General features: G+C 29.6%; 1 protein-coding gene across 1 annotated transcript; it reads left to right on the forward strand.

Annotated features, from left to right (window-relative positions):
• Positions 1–163: 163 nt before the first annotated feature.
• Positions 164–17636, forward strand: LOC107444023 (xaa-Arg dipeptidase). The gene is made up of 6 exons (XM_016058068.4): positions 164–423; positions 2411–2562; positions 5326–5475; positions 11220–11361; positions 13302–13541; positions 17189–17636. Exons 1-6 carry the CDS (start codon positions 210–212, stop codon positions 17485–17487), a joined length of 1197 nt encoding a protein of 398 aa, XP_015913554.2. The 5' UTR covers positions 164–209; the 3' UTR covers positions 17488–17636.
• The last annotated feature ends 2877 nt before the right edge of the window (positions 17637–20513 follow it).

The raw sequence follows: 20513 nt of genomic DNA on the forward strand, positions 1-20513 counted from the left end.
TTAAAGAAGATAAAAAAAATGAAAATAATTAGTTATGATAGAAAAGCAAGTTCAGCATAGATTAAATGTTTATTGTTTCCCTTAATCAATAGTATTAAGCATTTATAAAAAAAACACACATTGTTTAAAGATAATTATCCTTTATCTTGAAGATAAACGCTTGCTCGAATTCAAGACTCATTTATTCGCGAAGATCTTTCCTAGCAACAATGAGCGAGAACGATTCCAAAATTGTAAGATCTGTTATTGACAGAGAAAAGTTGTTTTTAAATTCTATTAGTCAAAACATTTGGAAAAATCCAGAGTTGAAATTTGAGGAAGTATATGCTCATAACCTTCTAACGGATGCTCTTTTTAAATACGGTTTTGAAGTCCATAAGAACTATTTATTACAAACAGCTTTTCGAGCAGAATTTTCTTCAGGTGAGATACTTTTTGTTATTAAAAATAATTCTCTAAAATAGTTTATCATTTGTATGATACAAAAATGTATATTGCTTACTTATTTGAGTTAATTAGTTAACATTTAATTATATTTGTAAGATATTGTGCCATTCATTGTGGAGTTAATAAGGCAAAATAAACAGAGCCAGCATAAGATGTTGTCGCGCCCCGGGAGCACCTTTCGAAATCAGACATCATTTAGAGCAGGGGTTTCCAACTTACATCAGGCCGGGCATAGCAATTGAAAACACCAGTCAAAGGGCGGACCACAACTTTATCAAAATTTTATGTAGGACTCTTTTATGTTTGAAGGAACATTAAATATTACTGTCAGATTTTTATCAAGTTGCGCAAAACAAAAGTATTGAATTAAAAATTTAAATAAGAAATCGATTTTCAAAAATATTTAATTGCATATTAAAAAATTCTGGCCACAAAATTTACAAATGTAATTAATTTCGTCCAAAATGAGTGGTTACAAAAAGTTAAATCGGAGAAATTCTTCCAGAAAATTTCTGATACGCACATGCTAAATTATATTCAAAAATACAAAAAAAAGGAGCAACATACACGATTATTTTCGTATTTGAATAAATATTTTCTTGGATGCAAAACCTGAGAAATACATTTTTTTGCACTGTTGGTATGTTAGATTTCGCAAAAACAAAGAAAATAAGTTTATTTTTAAAAAAAAAATTTTTTTTAAGCGAAATAAAAGTATTTTAAATCCATATAGAGTTCTTCCGAATATAGCCCGCAAAAAAGACAACTAATATATTTTAGTTCGCGGGCAGCCAGTTGGTAACCACTGATTTAGAGCCCTTTTTCGGCAAAAGCCCAAAGTGGCAGTTGAACAAATTTAAAGCCACTGAAAGAAAAGCGCTATAATGACTGACGACGAGATGGATTGGATAGTTCTTGGCCAACAAAGAACACGGGATAGTTATATGTTATAAGAGCGGTTTAAATTTTCCGTTTGTAAATAAAATGAATGGCTATTTTTTAATTGTCTGATTTGACGTCACAGTTAAAAAATTGAATTAAAATAGTGGAAGGGAGAAAGGTCATTAATTAAATTTCTTATTGATAATCAATTTCTGTTTCAAATTTACAGCGTTTATTAACATTAATTGATAAAGAATCTAAGATAAAATTACTCTGACCTTAATTTATCAAAAATGCACTGGTAAAAATAATAGCGGGTTTATAAATGTTTAATATACATTTCAAAACAAAAAATTAAAATGTATTAAAACTACGTTTTTCTAGTAGGTTAAATCGGAAATAATTTTGTTTTTCTGAAGCCTAAAGCGAAAAACGTAGAGCTCAGCAATTTCGATAAACATCAGGGCCAAGGAGAGTTTTTTGGCTGTGACAGAAATTTTTTCACTTTAATGATTCTCTCTATGTTGTTTAAGACTTGATGTCCATTTTAAGTCTAATAAAAAAATCAAGACATTTTTCCAATTTAAAACATTTTAAAAAAGTAGTTTTTAAAAATTTTATTTAAGTTTCATGTCTGTAACTTTCTTTCAGTTCCTTTTTAAATTTCGATAAATAAAGTTGTGATAATGTCGCCATTAATTTGCCGAATATAGATGCGATATAGTTTGTAGTTGAAATATAAATTGACGAAACAAAAATTTTCTTGGCGATAAAATTTACTTGCATTTTCCAAGAAACAATTAAGAGTCTTATTGATATTCAGCTCAGAATCACAGTTATAATGTGAGATTAAAACAGAGTTCCAATTCAGTTTTGATCAAGTCGGAAAATGGTTCAAATATAAAGAACACGAGTCAATAAAAATGTAGTAAAAATACTTATCTTATTGTCATTTTCATTAATTAATAATTAAATATTGCTTTTTTATTAGCATTATGTTGCATAGTTCATATTTTTCTTAATCAATACATTTTATGATTGAAAATTATTACAATGTAACTTTTAATAACAAAATATTAAGGAGACGGCCCAAGCATTGCTGTTATTTTGGAATACGATGCCTTACCTGGTATTGGTCATGCATGTGGACATAATTTGATTGCTGAAGCGGGTCTGGCAGCCGCCATCAGTATTAAAGAAGCAATGGAAAATGATTCTAAAATTAAGGGAAAGGTACTGATATCATCATTCAGTGTACTAAACAGCAGAGTTGGATACAATGTAGAATATTACAGGAATAAATTATTCTGCAATCATGCATTATGATCAATTTTAATTAAGATAACATGTAATTTTAATTACTTGCAATAGTATATAATAACTACCATGAATAAAATATCCTAAAACGTGTGATCAAAAAATGATAATCGATGGTTACAATTAATTGTAGTCATAATAAGAAGTAAATAATTTCTTGTAATCATATTTTACCCAACTCTGCTTTTTTTAGTTATATTTCGAGTAAATTGTCTTCTCATTTATTTATTTATGTGAACATGTAGTGCAAAATTTAAAATGTCACTAAAATTCCCTGTCTCTAAAGTTCCATGCATTTCCCTGTCAAATAAATCAATACATTAATAAAGTTTAAGAAAATCCTCAAAATACAATAAAAAATAGTTTACCATACCAGTTATAAGTTAGAGATTGCCAGAAGATTGATATGAATGAAATAGGCATGAATTAAAGGATATAGAGCTATTATTGGAAGCAGAGAAAAAGAAAAACTATATTTTAATTTATTGAAACAGTTTAAAACTCTGCTTAGCAAAAAGTATATCATGTAGTAAAATACCTGCTCCAATTTTGTGAACACATCGATTTATAGTTTCAAAAAAATACATGGAAAATGACTGGTATGACCTCATTAAAAAAGAATCAATAAACAAACTCCATCCCTAAAAACCATTATGCTTGAAACCTTTGAGGTATGTTTTGGAGGTACATTTCTTGAAGGAAAATAGAGATAAATAAAATATACAGCTTAAATACTTGTCATCGACTGTTATTACTATTAAATCGGAATAGGATAAAAAAAATTGGTCGTATTAAAGTACCATTATATATATTTATACCATATGAAACATATATTTGTAAATTTAGAAAAAAACCCACCCTGAATAGCTTTTTGTAACAATAGGATTTTCACATACTGGAACTCTATCTCAATAGTTAGAAGGGGGACCTTAAATTTGCTAATTAATTAGTACTGATGATATTATAAGTTACGAAATTAGACGCAAGAATGTTTCCCTAAATAAACATGAATTTTTTTCCCGGCGAATTTTGATTCCCGATTCCCAAAATATAGGAAATAGGCGCAATCTAGGAAATATGGTCCAAATTGTTTTTCCTGGACAGCGGTGCAAAGTTTTGACCCCTTTATGTTAATTTTACTTTTTGCGTATTTTTTAAATTACTCTTGAAATTTTTAAGCAAAGTGAAAAAGTTTCGAACCACAATTGTAAAATTTGTTTATTCAAACAGAATTTCATGCAAAACAAATTTTAGTAATTATTTATTATTTTATTTAATAATAGTAGAAAAAGTTTGAATTGTAAGGTAGAAATAATTTTAAGGAATATAAATTTATGTTGCGAATTACAAAATTTGAGCGAAATATGTCGAATAGTTCCCGAGAAATCAAACTTTAAAAATACGTATCTGAAAGATTTACTGGAATATGTACATTAGAATTTTAAATAAGTTGTATATTTAAAATTCAATTTTTATTGAATTATACGATCGATTTTGTTCAAATTTTGTACATTACCTCCTATAAGTAATTATTAATTACCTCCTATAAAACTATTTTCTTAAAAATGACGTAAAAATTTTTATACCTTACAATTTAAATTTTTTTTAGCTATTATTAAATAAAATAATAAAAAATAGTAAATAAGTATTAAATATTTTTTGAATGGATATATTGAAAGGCAAAATTTTTTGGATTCCCTTAAAAAGTTCCCAAGATTTGGCGTAATACGCAGAAAGTAATAAATTAACATTAAAAGGATCCAAATTTTTGACCACTTTCCTAACCAGATGATTAACACCATATATCCCAGATTGTGGCTTTCCCCTATATTTTGGGAGTCAGAAATCCAAATCCATCTAAAAAAGGCAAGTTTATTCAGGGAAAATACGATTTTGTAACTTAAAATATTGACCGCAATAATTAATTAGCACATTTAAGGTCATCTCCTTGAATCATTTTGATTCCTAGAACGTAAAGACCCGATCATTAGCTCGAACGTTATTCAGGGTGGTCTGTTTTTTATTTTGCTCACTGAACATCATCGTCATTGATGCTATTTATTTTGTGGAGCTAAGATGAAATTGTATAATAATTAACCATGGTGGATTTTTCTAACAAAAGTTTGAGATTAGAATTAAAACAAATTTTCAATTATACAACTTTTATTTGCTTTTCTGCCAGTCGAAGGAAATCACTAAGTTGAAATTGTAGTTAGCCATGGTTTTTTTCTAACTATTTGACGTTCTTTAATTAGTTAAACTTCTTCTAACTAGATTGAGATCGTTTTTAAGAACCAATAACATACGTTTTCTGATCATCAAATTGAATAATTTAAATTTGTTTTTCTGCCAGTCGGAAGAAATCAAATGTGCAGACAGTACCACTTCTTTGATAGATTCCTTTTCAATTAAAACCAAGATGGAAAAAAAATTCATTTAATACTGAATCAGCTACTCTGAATTTAATTTTTAAAATTTTCATACAGATACCTCATATGCGCCAAGCGTATCATTCTAAATATTGTATTTTTGCCTTTACATTTATGAACTAAAGTGAACTATGTTTTGTAAAATACAATGATGTTTTGTAATTGCTTTGCAAAATACAATCATGTTTTGAAATGTTTTGTAAAATACAATGATAAGACTTATTCGAAATGTAAACATATTTCTTCATAGGTAGTAGTTTTGGGAACTCCAGCTGAAGAATCAGGTGGTGGTAAAGTTAAATTGATAAAACTGGGAGCGTTCGAGGACGTAGATGCTGCCATGATGGTTCATCCTCTTAAAGCAGATTGGTTCAATCCAATAAATTTGAGCAGATTAGCAGCAAGTATTTTTTATTGTGACTTTATCACTTTATACACACCCTTCCACACATCCACTTTGTATTTTATTATGAGTAAAGATTCATCTAAAGAATGTGAGTCTGAATCACCATAGAAGAAACTTTAAATATAATTATTAGAAAAGCGAATCAACTAAACATCCAAATTTAACTATTTCTTTTGTTTTCAATTTTATTACTTCGTTAGATTATTATTTTTGCTTAGCTTTAACATTTTTATTCGCATCAAAATGTTACGAATCTTAATCTAGATTTTTATTGCTTAGAAATTTAAGCGACCAAATAGATAATCAAATTTAAACGAGAAATGCCTAAAAAAGTTATTTTAGTAATAGATCATTTAGAAATAGTTTAATTGTAGTTTTTTTTCGTATTTAAGTAATTTTAGGATTGGAGGACTATCTTTGTTGCTTAGAACAAATATAAAATTGCGGGAAAACTTGCTTTCTAACTTGCTTTGTTTTTACTTGCTTTATTTTTGCTTTACCTGCTTTATTTTTTTATTAATTCCAGCATCTAGCTTCTTAATAAAGAAATAATTATTATTCGTGATTGCATATACCTTACTTTATATCTCAAAGCCTAAGTCATTTAAGAAGAAGAATTTAATTGGTTGTAATTGAATGAAATGTATAAATAACATAATCTGGTTATCTTGAAAAGTATTCCGGTATACTTCTGTCCATCCAAAAATTTAACTACCGCAATTTGAAAGAGGTTATAAGTTAACTAATTCCAAGCTAAAAGGAATTATTTATTTTGTTCTTTTATTAATGCCCCAACCTCTGCTAAGCCTAACATGTCTATGAAAAATTAAATAATGGCAAACTTGTTTAGCCTGTTAACCAAAATAATTTTCCTAAATTTCAATTATGAAATTTAGGATCTCAGATCTCAGTTGATTTCAATCCTAAAGAAAAAATTTTTTCGTTTAAAGGTGTAGTCGGCATCTTCATATGATATTTTATTTATTATTCTACAATGTTTAGTTCCCCGCATAGAAAATAAAATCAATTTGACCGACTTTAACATGGGAAGTTGAGCACAACATACACTCTATAACAAAAAAATCGACGCAACAAGAAGCAATCATCCGATTGCTCCTTGGTGCCAGATTACAGTGGTGCATGGCTCGATCAGGCTGGAATGATGCCGACTGGGGACGTATAGTCTTTAGCGACGAATCCCGCTTCCAACTGTGTCCTGACGATCATCGAAGACGTGTTTGGAGACGCATAGGGCAGAGGGGGATCCTGCCTTCACTATTGCACGCCAAACCGGCCCTCAACATGGCATTATGGTCTGGGGCGCCATTTCCTTTGACAGTCGAACCCCTTTGGTCGTCATTAGAGGTACGCTTACTGCACAGTGGTACGTCAACGACATCCTAAGATCGGTTTTGCTACCGTTCCTTTTGCAGCGCCCTGGGCTGGTTTTTCAGCAGCACAATGCCAGACCACATACGGCACGTGTTGCTATGAACTGTCTGAAAGCTTGTCAAACTCTTCCTTGACCCGCCAGATCACCAGATCTCTCTCCCATCGAGCATGTCTGGGATATGATGGGAAGGCGATTGCATCTGGCACGGAATGTTGATGACCTCGTTCGACAATTGGATCAAATTTGGTAGGAAATACCGCAAAAGACCATCCGGGAGCTTTATCGGTCTATGCCACGCCGTGTGGCAGCTTGTATCCAGGCTAGAGGCGGGTCAACACCTTATTGAACTTGTTACTGTAACTCTACAATAAATTATTCAATTGTTCTGAAATTTTGATCCTTAACTATTCTGTACATTGTCTTCCTATCCACCAATTTTCGTTTCAATCGGACAACTCCTTCTTGGTGCGTCGAGTTTTTTGTTATAGAGTGTTAATATACTTCCTTTAGCTTACTTGTCTCTACCCCTCGACGGTTAATTTCGGTCGATAGGCTTCTTTAAGGCTCTTTTTCGAAGGCTCCGTTGTCATGTGAAAGGACGTTTATTTTACGAATAATATGCTTATTTTATAACTGCTGTGAGTTTTCACGCGACTGTTAGATCATGCTTGGTCTATCTAAAGTCAGCTCTGTCTAAGCTTATTTTGAAAATGGAGCAATACAGAGAAAAACCACAGTTAAAGCAATACAAATTGTCTGACGCAATGAGAAGAAATAAAAAAGAACCAATTTTCTTCGTTGATGATATTTATTAATAGATTAAACTTCTATCGCACTTTATTAAATTTTTTAATTTAAATTTTAATATAAATTTCGAGATTTATATTGGTTAATGTAATCTTTCGCCACTTTCTTAATGTTATTTACTTGAAAATAAAGAAACATAAATCCCGTGACGGGAAAAAAATTTCATCAATCGAATTAATCTGAACTGACTTATAAATTTCAAACCTAAGAATTTAAAATATTTGTTATTGACGAAGTAACATCCAATCGCCAAGGATTTATGGTAAACTAAATCTTGTTACAATCAAAAAATGAAGAGTGTAGAAAAATTTATTTCATTATCAAAAAAATTTGTTTTTATAAAAAAACATAAAATGCATTTCTCCCAAAAGGTTACTATTTAATCTAGGTCTTAAAAAATAAAAAGTTAAATTTGTACCAAGATAAAAAACTTTTCTTTAGTTGAAAAGTGTAGTTATGATGAAAATTAAAATCAAATTATGCACAAAATCCCTGTTTTGTGCAATATTTATGCTTTTCCTATCATTCTGAGGTGCAGTGCAGTTATTATATTTGAATATTAGCAAAATTGTCTAATTCACTGTTTGTAAAATTTGTTTTATATACTTGCTATATTCGTCCCCTTTGAACCTTTTAGTTGTTCTTATTCTTATTAAAATTTGTTATTCTTATTAAAATCTAGTTCTGGAAATAAATTAATAAATATAGTATAAATCGTTTTGCATTCTCAGAGGTATTTTTTTTTTAAATTTAAACGACTTAAAACTCCTCATGCACCACAAAGTATGGCATGAGGCTTACAGTTGTAAGTATAAAACAAAAAGAAGAAAAATTTACATTAAAAACAAAATTCCGCAAGACTTTCAATACTTTTGACCAGTTCTGATAAAACAGGTGGCCAACAAATAGAAAGACGTCTCAAGTCAGTCTTTAAATTCATTCGGGCACTCGCATACAGACTACAATGAAGAAGAATATGTTCAGCATCTTCATCAGTATCGCAAAGCACAAATTCCACTGGTCTCAGAGGTATTGAATTCATAACAAATGAGTGTAGAAAAAAAATATCTTTATGAAATGCCGGTAAGCATGTTATCGTAATATACAGAAACTGTAAAATGTATAATGAAAATGAAATAGTAAACGCGATTTTTCTTCGTAAAATTCAACCTACCTATTGTATTTCGTTAAAAAAACGAATTAAAAAAACAAACAAATAAGCAAACAAATAAGCAAGAGTTTATTGAATTGAAAATCTTATTCAAAAACACAAAAATCGGAGAAGAATAAAAACTTTCTGCTGATCGCTTTTGAGATTATCTAAATAAAAATAACCAGTTATATATAATTCGTCAATATAATTTGGTCGCTATTTGAAACAGCCATTATGGTCACAAAAAATGCGTGCCTGTTAGGCTTGTGATACGACATCGAAATTTTTACCTTAATTGCTTTGTAATAATTACTCGTTATTCACTGAGTTCTATTATTTTACTTTCCTTTGAAAACGGTTAATTGCATTAAAAATTTAATGATATAATTGCATGCGAAACTTTTTTTTTATCAACAACTAACTTAATAAATGACTTGCATGAGTTACATCAATCAATTTTTCAATACAAAATTATCTGAAATTGCTCGCATGGTATTTAACTAATTGCACAATCATTAAAGTAAAAATTGGAATGGAAGGAATATTTTATTAAAAATGAGAAGTAACTTCTAATTGCTTTTAGTATTTTTGTTAAAATCATTTCTGAAGCTGGTACTTACTTATCCGAAGTTTGTTGCCCAGTTTCGACATCACCACGCCAAGACATCGACAAAGCGTCAGCAATACACCAGCTATTTATTTATTTACCTCAGCAAATTTTAATTCTTATTATGCACGAATAAAAGGAAATATATAAAAAGAACTATCATTTTATAATCATTTTCATATATAAACTAAACTAAACCCCGTCCCTACCCCGTCAGGGGATCTTCGGAGATTTTCATATATATATAAAACTGCATGCTAGCTGCCTTGTGATTAGACAATAAAAAAAGTGTAATTTTTTAAACTTTCGTTAACGCAGCTAATTTGTCAGTTTAAAAATTTAAAGTATTTTTTCGAACGAATTTTGCGATTTTTTTTTGGATAATAAACTATGTATTATGACTTGTTTTAATTTGAGCAGTTTAGTATAAGACGACACACACTGACACACACCCATGAATTTTCATATAAATGAATTTAATGAGAATTAAGAAATATATGCATGATGCGACCTTAATAATAGTGTTTTAAATTTGTTTAACCTCCGACCATTAAAAAAAGGAATAATCGAAACATTTATGTTGTACATTAAACTAAGCCAAAAACTACAACTAATTGATTTCAAATCGTTAATGAAATTCTAGTTTTATTTCAAAATTAAACAATTAATTGCTTCAAATCAAAAATGAATGAATTACGAATTTAAATCAATAATGAATAAATTGTGATTTCTTATCAATAATAAATTAAACATTACTTAAGATGCAAAAAGGTACATTTATTATGCTAAATTAATAATAAACTAATTATAGTTTTAGATTAATAATAAACAAGCTATGATTTCAGATCAATAATAAATAATTTATTGTTTTAAACCAATAATGAATAAATTATTAAATTTCCAAACAATTTAAATAAATTATTATAATTTCAAAACAATAATGAATTAATTGTGACTCATAACAGAAAGCAATAATTATTTTTTTCAAATCAATAAAGAATTAACCCTTTGAGATTATTTTGTTAATACTAATTGGAATGTAGTCCCTGCGTACGACACAAGGGGGTTGTTTGTGATTTTAAATCAATAACACTGGGGAACAAATTTTTTGTTGCATTTATACAAACACTTCATCTTGCCTAATTCGGTTGTGAGGATTTCAAATATGACACTAGTTATTCTTCTAAAGCTATAGACTTCTTTAAATGAAATATTTATTCTACTTTTCGTCGAGATATACAAGTTTAAAAATGTTATCTATAACAAGAATCGAGTAAATGTTACAATAAACATCTAGGGGAGTTAGGGCATATATCCTCAGGATTAAAACTGCATAGGAACCCATGCCCAGAAATGTCATTGTATGCGGCTAAAGACGCCTCTCTATTAAGACTAGTGCAGAAGCACACGAAGCACCTCTAGCGGCGTATGGCAACATTTCTGTGCGAGAGTTCCGACTCAATTTTAATCCTGATGATGTGCCTTAAGTCTTCCATAAGTTAGTCCTAATATTCATGTGATTCCTTGTTATATATAATGTTTTTGAACTTGTACATTGCAGCAAAAAAGTGACTAAAAATTTTATTAAAAAACTGTGACTCTGAGACATTGACTGCAAGTTTGAAATTAGCGACGTTAGAATATTTAATATCTGTTGAAAAGTCTCACGCCACAGAAAAAAATGTTTTTCTGTATAATGAATGAATAAATTATCACTAATCAGCAATGAATAAATTATCATTCCGCATCATTAATCGTATCATCTTGGTTATTTTCAGGTAAGTGTAGACTTCCGGGGAAAAGAGTCTCACGCATCGGCTTTCCCTTGGGAAGGTATCAATGCACTCGACGCAGCAGTTAATCTGTATCAAAATTTGGGTTTACTAAGACAACAAATGAAACCGACTTGCAGATTACACGGTAAGTCTGTAAACTTATTATTTCCATTCAATAAAATCTTACATCTGAATCTCCCGTTTGACAAAAATGGGTTAAAATACGGATAATTAGAAAAACTTGTTCAATCTATAATTAATAATCAGTAATCGGCAGAAAATAAAATAAATTAAGACATAGAGGGAAAAAAAGGTCTAAGTCTATTATTCACAAAAATGACGATCTCATTAAGAGTACTGAGATTTGACAAATCAATAATGTGGAAAACTGGTTCTCCCCGAGAGTTATTGCAGTTTGAAGATCGGCCATTCTAGAGAAAAACGGTTCCGGTTCACCAGTAGACAAGGTGAACAAGGAAAATCATAGTGAAGAAGACGTCTGGAGTTAAATTGAAGAAGATAGAGATTAGAGAGGGATTTCGAGAACGAAACAGTTCTTGTCCAACCGGATTTTCAAATGTAATTTTTTTCTCAATATCAAATATTGTAAATTTGTTTTAAAAGTTTTGGGTGATGTAAATTAATGCTTGTGATATTCATTTACATTTTCATTGTTACGATTTCAATCACTAGCTCAATTCCTAGCTAGATTTTCACAATCCCTAGCTCAATTTCGATCACTAGCTAGATTTTCACTAGCTCCTGAACAATTTCAAGCCTGTAAATGTATTTCTTTTTCTTTTTTCTCTTTTTTTCTTCACAGAATCAGCTTTCATGGACACAAATCGTTTTTCGCCCTTGGTCTTAAATTCTTAATCGTAAGTTTGTGTACATACGTGGGATTTTTTTTATAAAAATATAGTTTACATTCTTGCAAATTGTTAGATTCATGCACTAAACTTTACAATTTTTTTTATAAAAGTTCTAATAAAATAACAACTTTAAAGTTACCCAAGTCAAGATCGTTACAATGAAACTTATCAAGATAACTTGTCTAAGTATCAGTCGAAGTTTTTTTGCAAGAATATCAACACCAGTAATTGGAGTTTGATCATTCTATTGTCAATAAATTTATTTAGAAGTTTTGAAAATCAATAGGTACTTTTCGTTTACTTTTATGCCTGCAGATTGCTAACGAGATATAACAAATGTACAAAATATATAGGTACAATATCTTACAACTATTGTATTGATGTATTTTGCTTTGACCATATCAATACAATATTAGAAAGCACTCTTTTTTGCTGATATTATCGTGCGAGCTGATGACGAGATTCATAAGAGCGCCATAAAATACATCCCACGATCCTCTGTTGGGTTCAAAAGTAAAAGATGAACATTCGTAGACGTTAACTCATAATTGGGTCAGCTGTTTAACAACGGATAAAAAAAAACTTGTCAGGTAGATATTTTTGCAAGATGCCGGTAAGTGTAAAGACATTTAAATTCGCTTCTCAGTTTGTATGTTACATTTTGTGTTTCATTCTGTATTTTTTATTTTTTATTTTTTGCTTAATATGTTTTATTTCCGTTTCAATATTTTTTTGGTACACTTCACATTGTATTGATATATTTTGCTTATGATATATTAATACAATATTAGAAAGCACTTTCTTCAAGGCTATAATCGTGTGAGCTGACGTCGAGATTATAGCTTTTCTTTATTTTGTTTCCCGGTATTTTAAATTTTTTTAGACAAGTTTATATATTTTTTTCTTTCCCTTGTTTTTTTAATTATGAGTTCTATGTACTTAAGACTTATGCTTTAATAAATAAGATTTATTATTGTTATTTTTTCTTACTTTTCTTTGATAATATCTCTCTTCTTTTTTGTCTCTTATTGAGAGAAAATCTTAGATAAAAAATTATCTATAAATGCTCTGATTATCAGAACTGCCCGCTGCCTTACAGGCAGATTTCTGCTCCCGGGCTACAATTGGTTTAATTTACTAATTTGCTTATTTAGAATCATGGCTACCTCTTTTTTGTTTTACATCAGAATTGTTTTTTTTTTCTCAATTTCAGCTATAATTACAAAAGGAGGAACTGCGCCAAACATCATTCCTGCTGAATCAAGAGTTGAAATTTATTGCCGTGCCCAAAGTATCAAGGATTTACAGGTGTTGAGAGAAAAAGTGGAAAAATGCATTGTGGGAGCTGCAATATCTGCTGGATGTTCTTACAAAGCAAATTTTGATGAAGATAATATGTATTATGACTTAGTAACAAACAATACTATGTGTAGATTGTTTGAAAAAAATTTAGGTAAGAAATATTTTTGCACAAAAAGTATAACTATAATTAAATGGGTTTTCTCAATGTTATTACTATAATTTCCTACATCTTATAAGGCATATGCAAATTATAAAACCCCTTTGAAAATTCCCCAAATCAAATTAAGACACACGTCTATATTCAAATGATTCGCATGATAACTTTCCAGTTACAAAACTTGTTAAACGAAATTCAAATTAACTAACTTTTGTAACAGAAATTATTTTTCATTTCTATAAAATACCTAGAAGAAAACATAGCAGAAGTTATTGTCTGGTTGTAATAGATTCTGTGTGTAACTGAAGTTAATTTTGCTTCCTGTATGTAGAATAAAGCGAATGTAGAATAAGACGAAGTATATGATAATGTCTGTTTATGACAGAGTGGGACTTTATCAGAAGTTGTTATTACTTTCTGAAAAAAAAATGTAGAAGAGAACTGAAGGTAGTGTTTGTTTGTAACTTGTTGACAAGAAACGTTAGTTTTACTTTTCGCTAAATGTAGAACAAAACTGAAATTACTCATTTCCTGATGAAAAATATGGAGCAGAAAAATTAGTGTCAGTTTGTAACTAAGTCTATCTGTATCAGAAGTTAATTTCCCTTCCTGCAAAATCATTCTAGTTCAAATAGAACAAATAGCAAGTTATTGTCTGCTTATAAAAAAAAACTCGGATTTTAACAGAAGTTATTTTCGTCTCCTGAAAAAAAAAATTAGAAGAGAGCGAAATAGAATTTATTGTCTGTTTTAAACGGATTATATTTGTAGAAAACATTATTTTTCCCTTTGTAAAAATGTAAAACAGAATGGAACAGAAGTTATTTCCATTCTCTGAAAAAATAGAAAAAAATATGAAACTGAAATTATATTGTCTGTTTGCAGAAGACACTACCTGTAATGGGTGTTATTTTATTTCTCTCCAAAAGAAATCTGGAAAACGTGTAGCTTTTGCAGTTGGAGATATATGTAAATAATTTTATGTAGATAAGTTACAACTAATATGTAAATAAGTTACAACTAATATGTAAATAAGTTACAACTAATATGTAAATATAGTTTTAGCTTGTTTTGTGCAGTAGAAGCTCATTTTTAATGCTAATTACGTAACTACCCATTTTTGGAACAAAAATCAGAGCTTCTATTGTAAAATAATGATAAAAAAGAAAATCTTTTAGTTTTAACACTTTAAAATAATAAAATCAATGACAAATAAATTAAACGAAAAGTAGAACGAAACATCTTTTAAACAAAGCAAAGGAATTTTTCATTAAATTCGATTTTGTAGATGGTAGTTAAAAAAAAAAAATCCTTGTTTGATCGTACTACTTCACGTCCCCTGTCCACGTAAACTATGTTTCCCACAGTTTATTATTTGAGGCTAAAGAAGTGTATTATTCACACAAAAAATTGGAAACTTAATACTTTGAATCTTGATTTTTGTCGGCCATGCTTACTCAAATGTCAATTTTTGGACACCGAAAGTTGTGAACCAATTTTAGCTCAAATTTTTCATTAAACAAAGCTACCTTGAATCCTTTAATGTTAGAGTTCTTTTTTTTTAGTAAAATAATGCTTTCTTTATATTTCTTAAAAAGCCAACGATTCCAATAAGACTCAATAAAATTGTCTAAACTGTAAAACTGAAGTAATTAAAACACATAATGCTTGATTTTATTCAGGTTTTAAGTAAAACAATCGCACCAAAATCGATTAATAGCTTCCTGAGATATCTGTGTTATATTTTCTTTTTTCTCCATAAACCAAAAGAAAATTCAATACAGCTTTCCTATCTTCATGCCCATCCATCAACATATCATACTCATAATCCTTAAAATCACAAAACTTCAACGTATGAAAGTATACAGTGTTAGCATTCATAACCATCACTAACTAATTCATAACTTCAAAATTATTCCTCATGATAAGTATGAAAATAAGTAACAATGCTCTAAATTATAATTCTCTACATTGTAAACTTTACATAGCACAGTAAATGTAAGCAAGAAAATGCATTTAACAGACTAATATATAATATTACGTTCATCCGCATGTATTTTCTAGTTTCATACTGACAATATGCTCAGATTTTGATTCTTTTTTTTTAAGTTCAGTGACTAACTTCAACAATATCAGTGTGACTTTAAAATTCTTTTTTTTAAAATTTTATTTAAAAGAAAATTGAAGAAGTTGCATGGTTTTCGGAAGCTTTGGTTGTCACCTATATTAAAATTATTCATATTAAACATTTGTATTTGATAAAAAAATATGGAGTGTTTTCCTTAAACTACACAGTCACATTAATGTAACCACCACCTACTACCTATTTTCGACCTCATCGCAGGTGGCAGCACATTACAATGGAGTGTATATAAAGAATGTCCTAAGGCACCGGAAAGTATTTCAATTGTTGGCGTAATGCAGAAACATATCAATTAATCCGACGTCCAAAAGGGCATGATTATTAGCTTTCGGGCCAAGGGTGGGAGCATTTCGGAAACTGCTAATTTTGTGAACTGTTCACGTGCCACCGTGGTAAAAGTATAACGTGCATGACAAAATGGCACTATCCAAAATATGCGGCGTGGTACATGTGGTGCACCACGGGCTATAGATGACAGAGGCAAACGAAGGCGACGGAGATGCGTTCGGGCGAATAGACGCGCAACTGTTGAGCAACTGACCGCCCAGATGAACCAACGGGCTACCACGAGTAAACCTAACTGAATCCGTTCCTGCACGTCTCGTAGCGGTCCGCTCTGCCAAAGGTGGTTATGCTGGTATTTAACAGGTGGTCACATTAATGTGACTGGACTGTGTATTAGTATTACACTAATTACATCATGCACAATAGTTTTTAAAAATCTTTCTAAATTGAATTTAGGGAAATTTTTTTTGATTTTATGTATAGTTTTATTTTTTATTGAAAGATATTATGTGATGTTTATATTATCAGCACTAAATGCTTTTTAAAAAAACAATTTATAAGCATTTAAAAAAATTATATTTGCAACACAATACGTTAAATGTTTAAAACTTTCTTATTGTGTTTCTAATAGTTTGTTATTAATATTTATCTATGAACATTTTAGAAACAATACACACATGGCTCATTAGGCCATAAAACAAGAAACCTAGTTTATCTTTACTTAAAATTTATAATAGTTTTATTATATATATATATTACGAACACCAATTTTTTTAAAAATCTATAAGCATTTAAAAAATATATATAATTGCAACACAGTATGTTAAATGCATTTGAAACTTTTTTTTATAGTGTTTCTAACAGTTTTTTGCTAGTATTGATCAATGAACATTTTAAAAATAATACACGCATAGCTCATCAGATCTTAAAACGGAATACCTAGTCCATCTTTATGCAACAAACGGAAAAGTACAACTTTAAACATAGTTACATACAAAATTTATCTATCTAATGTTGCTTTCAATTTTTGCTGTCCTAGCATGATTCAAAAAGGTCGTGAATCATATGGACATTTCAACATTTTAAAGATAATCGACTAATAATCTATCCAACCATCAAATAAAACATTTACCTAATACAGCAAAGATGTGTGAAGTTTACACGGAAATTTCCATCAAGAATTTCATTTTATCAGGAAAATTCTTCTTTACAGGATCAAAATCACCCACTGATCCAGCAAAACTTGGAATTCTTCCAGTTGGATCCACAGACATGGGAAACGTTTCTCACGTAGTTCCATCAATCCATCCTTTTTACAACATCTATACTGAAGCATCGAATCACACTGAAGAGTTTACTAATGCAGCAGGAGCTCCACGTGCTCAACCTTCGACTTTAAACGCTGCTAAAGCCATGGCCATGACAGCATTATCTTTGATGAGGAATCCAGAGAAAATGGCCCAAGCAAAAGAGGAATTCAAAATTGCTATGTTAATAAAGAACAGTTCCTAAATACATAATTGATAAAGACAGAACAGTACCATTTTCCTAAATATATGTTTTCTGCTTGAAAGAAAACACATTTCTTTAAAAAAAGATTTTTGCTTTAGTTTGGTATTGAAATTTTTTAAAAGAATATAATAAAATGTGGTTTAGATTGCCGGTTGTCCAATTATGTTCAATGGTGTTTGATATTTAGATTCGGAAAGACTTTAAAGAGATGAGCATTTGATATTAAGCACGAAAGAATGATGGCACAAATGACTACATAATTGAGCAAGCCGATATATAAGACGTAATAGTCGATAAAACGTCGATACAAGTTCTAAAAGCTTTATGGACAATCGTCTTAGGAAAATTGTTTTTTTTATAAAAAAAACATTGAGATTTTTCGGTTAAAATTATTATTTAACCATGCAATATTATTATTTTGCTCATGTTTTTGAATTTCACAGATATCAGAAGATGAAGGTAAACAGTGGCAACATTTGAGTTTTTTGGAGTGGAAAAAAAGTTCCTTGAGCATTAGGCACGAAACGGAGTCGTCTATCCTTAGAAAGCCTGTCCTTAGACGGCAAATCAAAACGCCAAGAGAAGGAACGTTATGACGCAGTATAATAAGTGTTAGGGGTTTGCAGATAGGAAAGAAGATAAGAAGTTTGCATATAGGAAATAATAGGCGATAGGAAATAATAGGCAAAACATAAACTTAATTTATTATTTTCACCTTATGAACTTAAAAGATAATTTACTCAAACTGGTTTAAGTATCACTTCGAATCTTTGTCCACTCAGATCTTCACATGTCAATTGGTAACGGAATTTTTTTTAATATAATAACAGTAAGCTTTTGCATACAGAAACATATACAGAAAATTACTCAGTGGACTAACTAAGCCTTATTGCATGTCTTGTGTAACTGTTGCGTGACTGCTGCAGTTAGATTATAGTGTTGCAGTCCGAGACTATTACTCGTGCCAATTGATGTACTACATTCGTGTCTAAAAATGCGTACATACTTTTATAGTAAAATGCTTGTATTTAGAGCTTGTTGATCAGTTGAGAATTGAATTTTTAATTATTTGATATAATTAGTTATTTTTATTATAAATAATTAAAATATTTATGATTAAGTCTATGACACAGGACAATTATATCTGCTGTACACTATAAAATATTTGGAAAAAATTTGGGTATAAAGTACAGGCACTTTGGGTGTATCTTTCATAAAATTTATTTTCAGCATAAAATATTATGCCATCAATTTTACAGCAATATTTATTTAATTAGAATTAATATTTATTTATTTACGGTAATTATTACTCTAAAAATTATGGTATATCAGATTTTTTAGTTCCGTAACATGTTCCTGTAAAAATGGATTTTATGATAAAAATTACCGGCTCCACTGAGTGCCGATTTTTTCTTACCGTAGCTCAGTCCGAAATTTCTTACATGTAGGCGTGATGATACTTGTTATAAACAATTGGAAATATACAATTACTTTAAATAAAGACACAATCATCAGTTCCATGATAAAAAAAATCTTTGTCCATATTGCAGCAGCCAATTTTGATGAAACTTGATACTATGATGACTGGAGATGTCAAATTAATCTCCATGAAGTTTCAAGCAAATAAACTGACTGCAATAATAAAGTGCCTGAGCAGCTTTCATTAAAAAAGATCTATTTTAAACATTGAGCTTAACATTAATTGTGAACATTAACACAGTGAAAACTTTTTTGAACTGCGAAAAAAGTGCTTCTGTTATTACGACAGGAATCAAATGTTCTTTTAGAAAGCTTGTTTATTTTTTTAAACTCCGCTCATCATGGGTAACTGAATAATTTTTTTATTTATCTAAAAATATTTCATTTAGAAAAAATATAAAATTTTCTTAGAGTAAAAAGGCTTTTTCATGAAGTATTTACATGCACTCTTGTACCTAAACTCTTATTACAAAACTTTTCCAGAAAATGATTGAGCTTATTATTTTCTGACAGTATGCGGAAAGACCATAGCGGAAAGACCATACAGTATAGTCTTTCCACTAGATCGTTATAATAATTTTTAGTTACAACTTAGTTTGGCAGTTTTCAAGGTTTCTGAGTACTTTATCAAAATTGACAATTTTTTAAAGTAATTATTTTCTGTCAACCCAGAAAACGCAATTGATTTAATAAGTTTTGAAGAATTGAAGGCCGTGTTAGGTCTTTTATACAAAATTAAAAAATATTATTAGTTTGACATTATACATTTTTCTTTCAATTTAAGTTTAACTCACTTAATGCTTCTAATAACTTTTAATGCTTTTACTAGTATCATAAATTATGAAACAACGATGCATTCTAATCAGAATCAGTGTCACCCTAATACGCTGTAAGAATTAAGAAAATTTCCTTTAGTAAAATGACCTATATTTTTTAAGTCGATTTTTTTGTGAAATGACCTATATTTCAATGGAAAATTTCTTTCAGTATAAATGACTTTTATTTTTCAGAAGAAAATTTTTTTTTGTAAAATAGTTTCTATTTATTCATAAATTTTCTTTTAGCCAAATGACCTGTATTTCAGAAGAAAATTTATTTTAGCAAAATGACCTATTTCCTTTTCAGTAAAATCAAATAATTTAAGCCTACACTATTTAAAGGAAAGAAAAATCTAGTCAGTAATAAACTAACCGAACACTATATAAAATAATTTTTTTAAAAGTTATTAATTTGGGGTTAAGTTAGCTGAAAAACTTCACAGCTAGTTACAAATTTTTAATTCCCAATAAAGCGTTTCAAGTTTGCGTAGATCTATACCACGTATGCATTAGCTTTATTTATTTTTTCAATGTATTTATCAACAGAATAAAAGTAAAGTGAGAAATTATTTTAAACTAGTTTCATCCGAAATAATTTAACTAACGACTGAACTTATATTCATTACACTGAGAAAAAAAGATAATGTTCAAAACTATCGGAATAAGGTAAAATTTACCCTGTTCCTGGCTCTATGGAAATAACAAAAAACTAGATAAATATTACCAAAG

This window comes from Parasteatoda tepidariorum, chromosome 3 (genome assembly GCF_043381705.1).
Source record: "Parasteatoda tepidariorum isolate YZ-2023 chromosome 3, CAS_Ptep_4.0, whole genome shotgun sequence".
NCBI classification, from domain to species: Eukaryota; Metazoa; Arthropoda; class Arachnida; order Araneae; family Theridiidae; genus Parasteatoda; species Parasteatoda tepidariorum.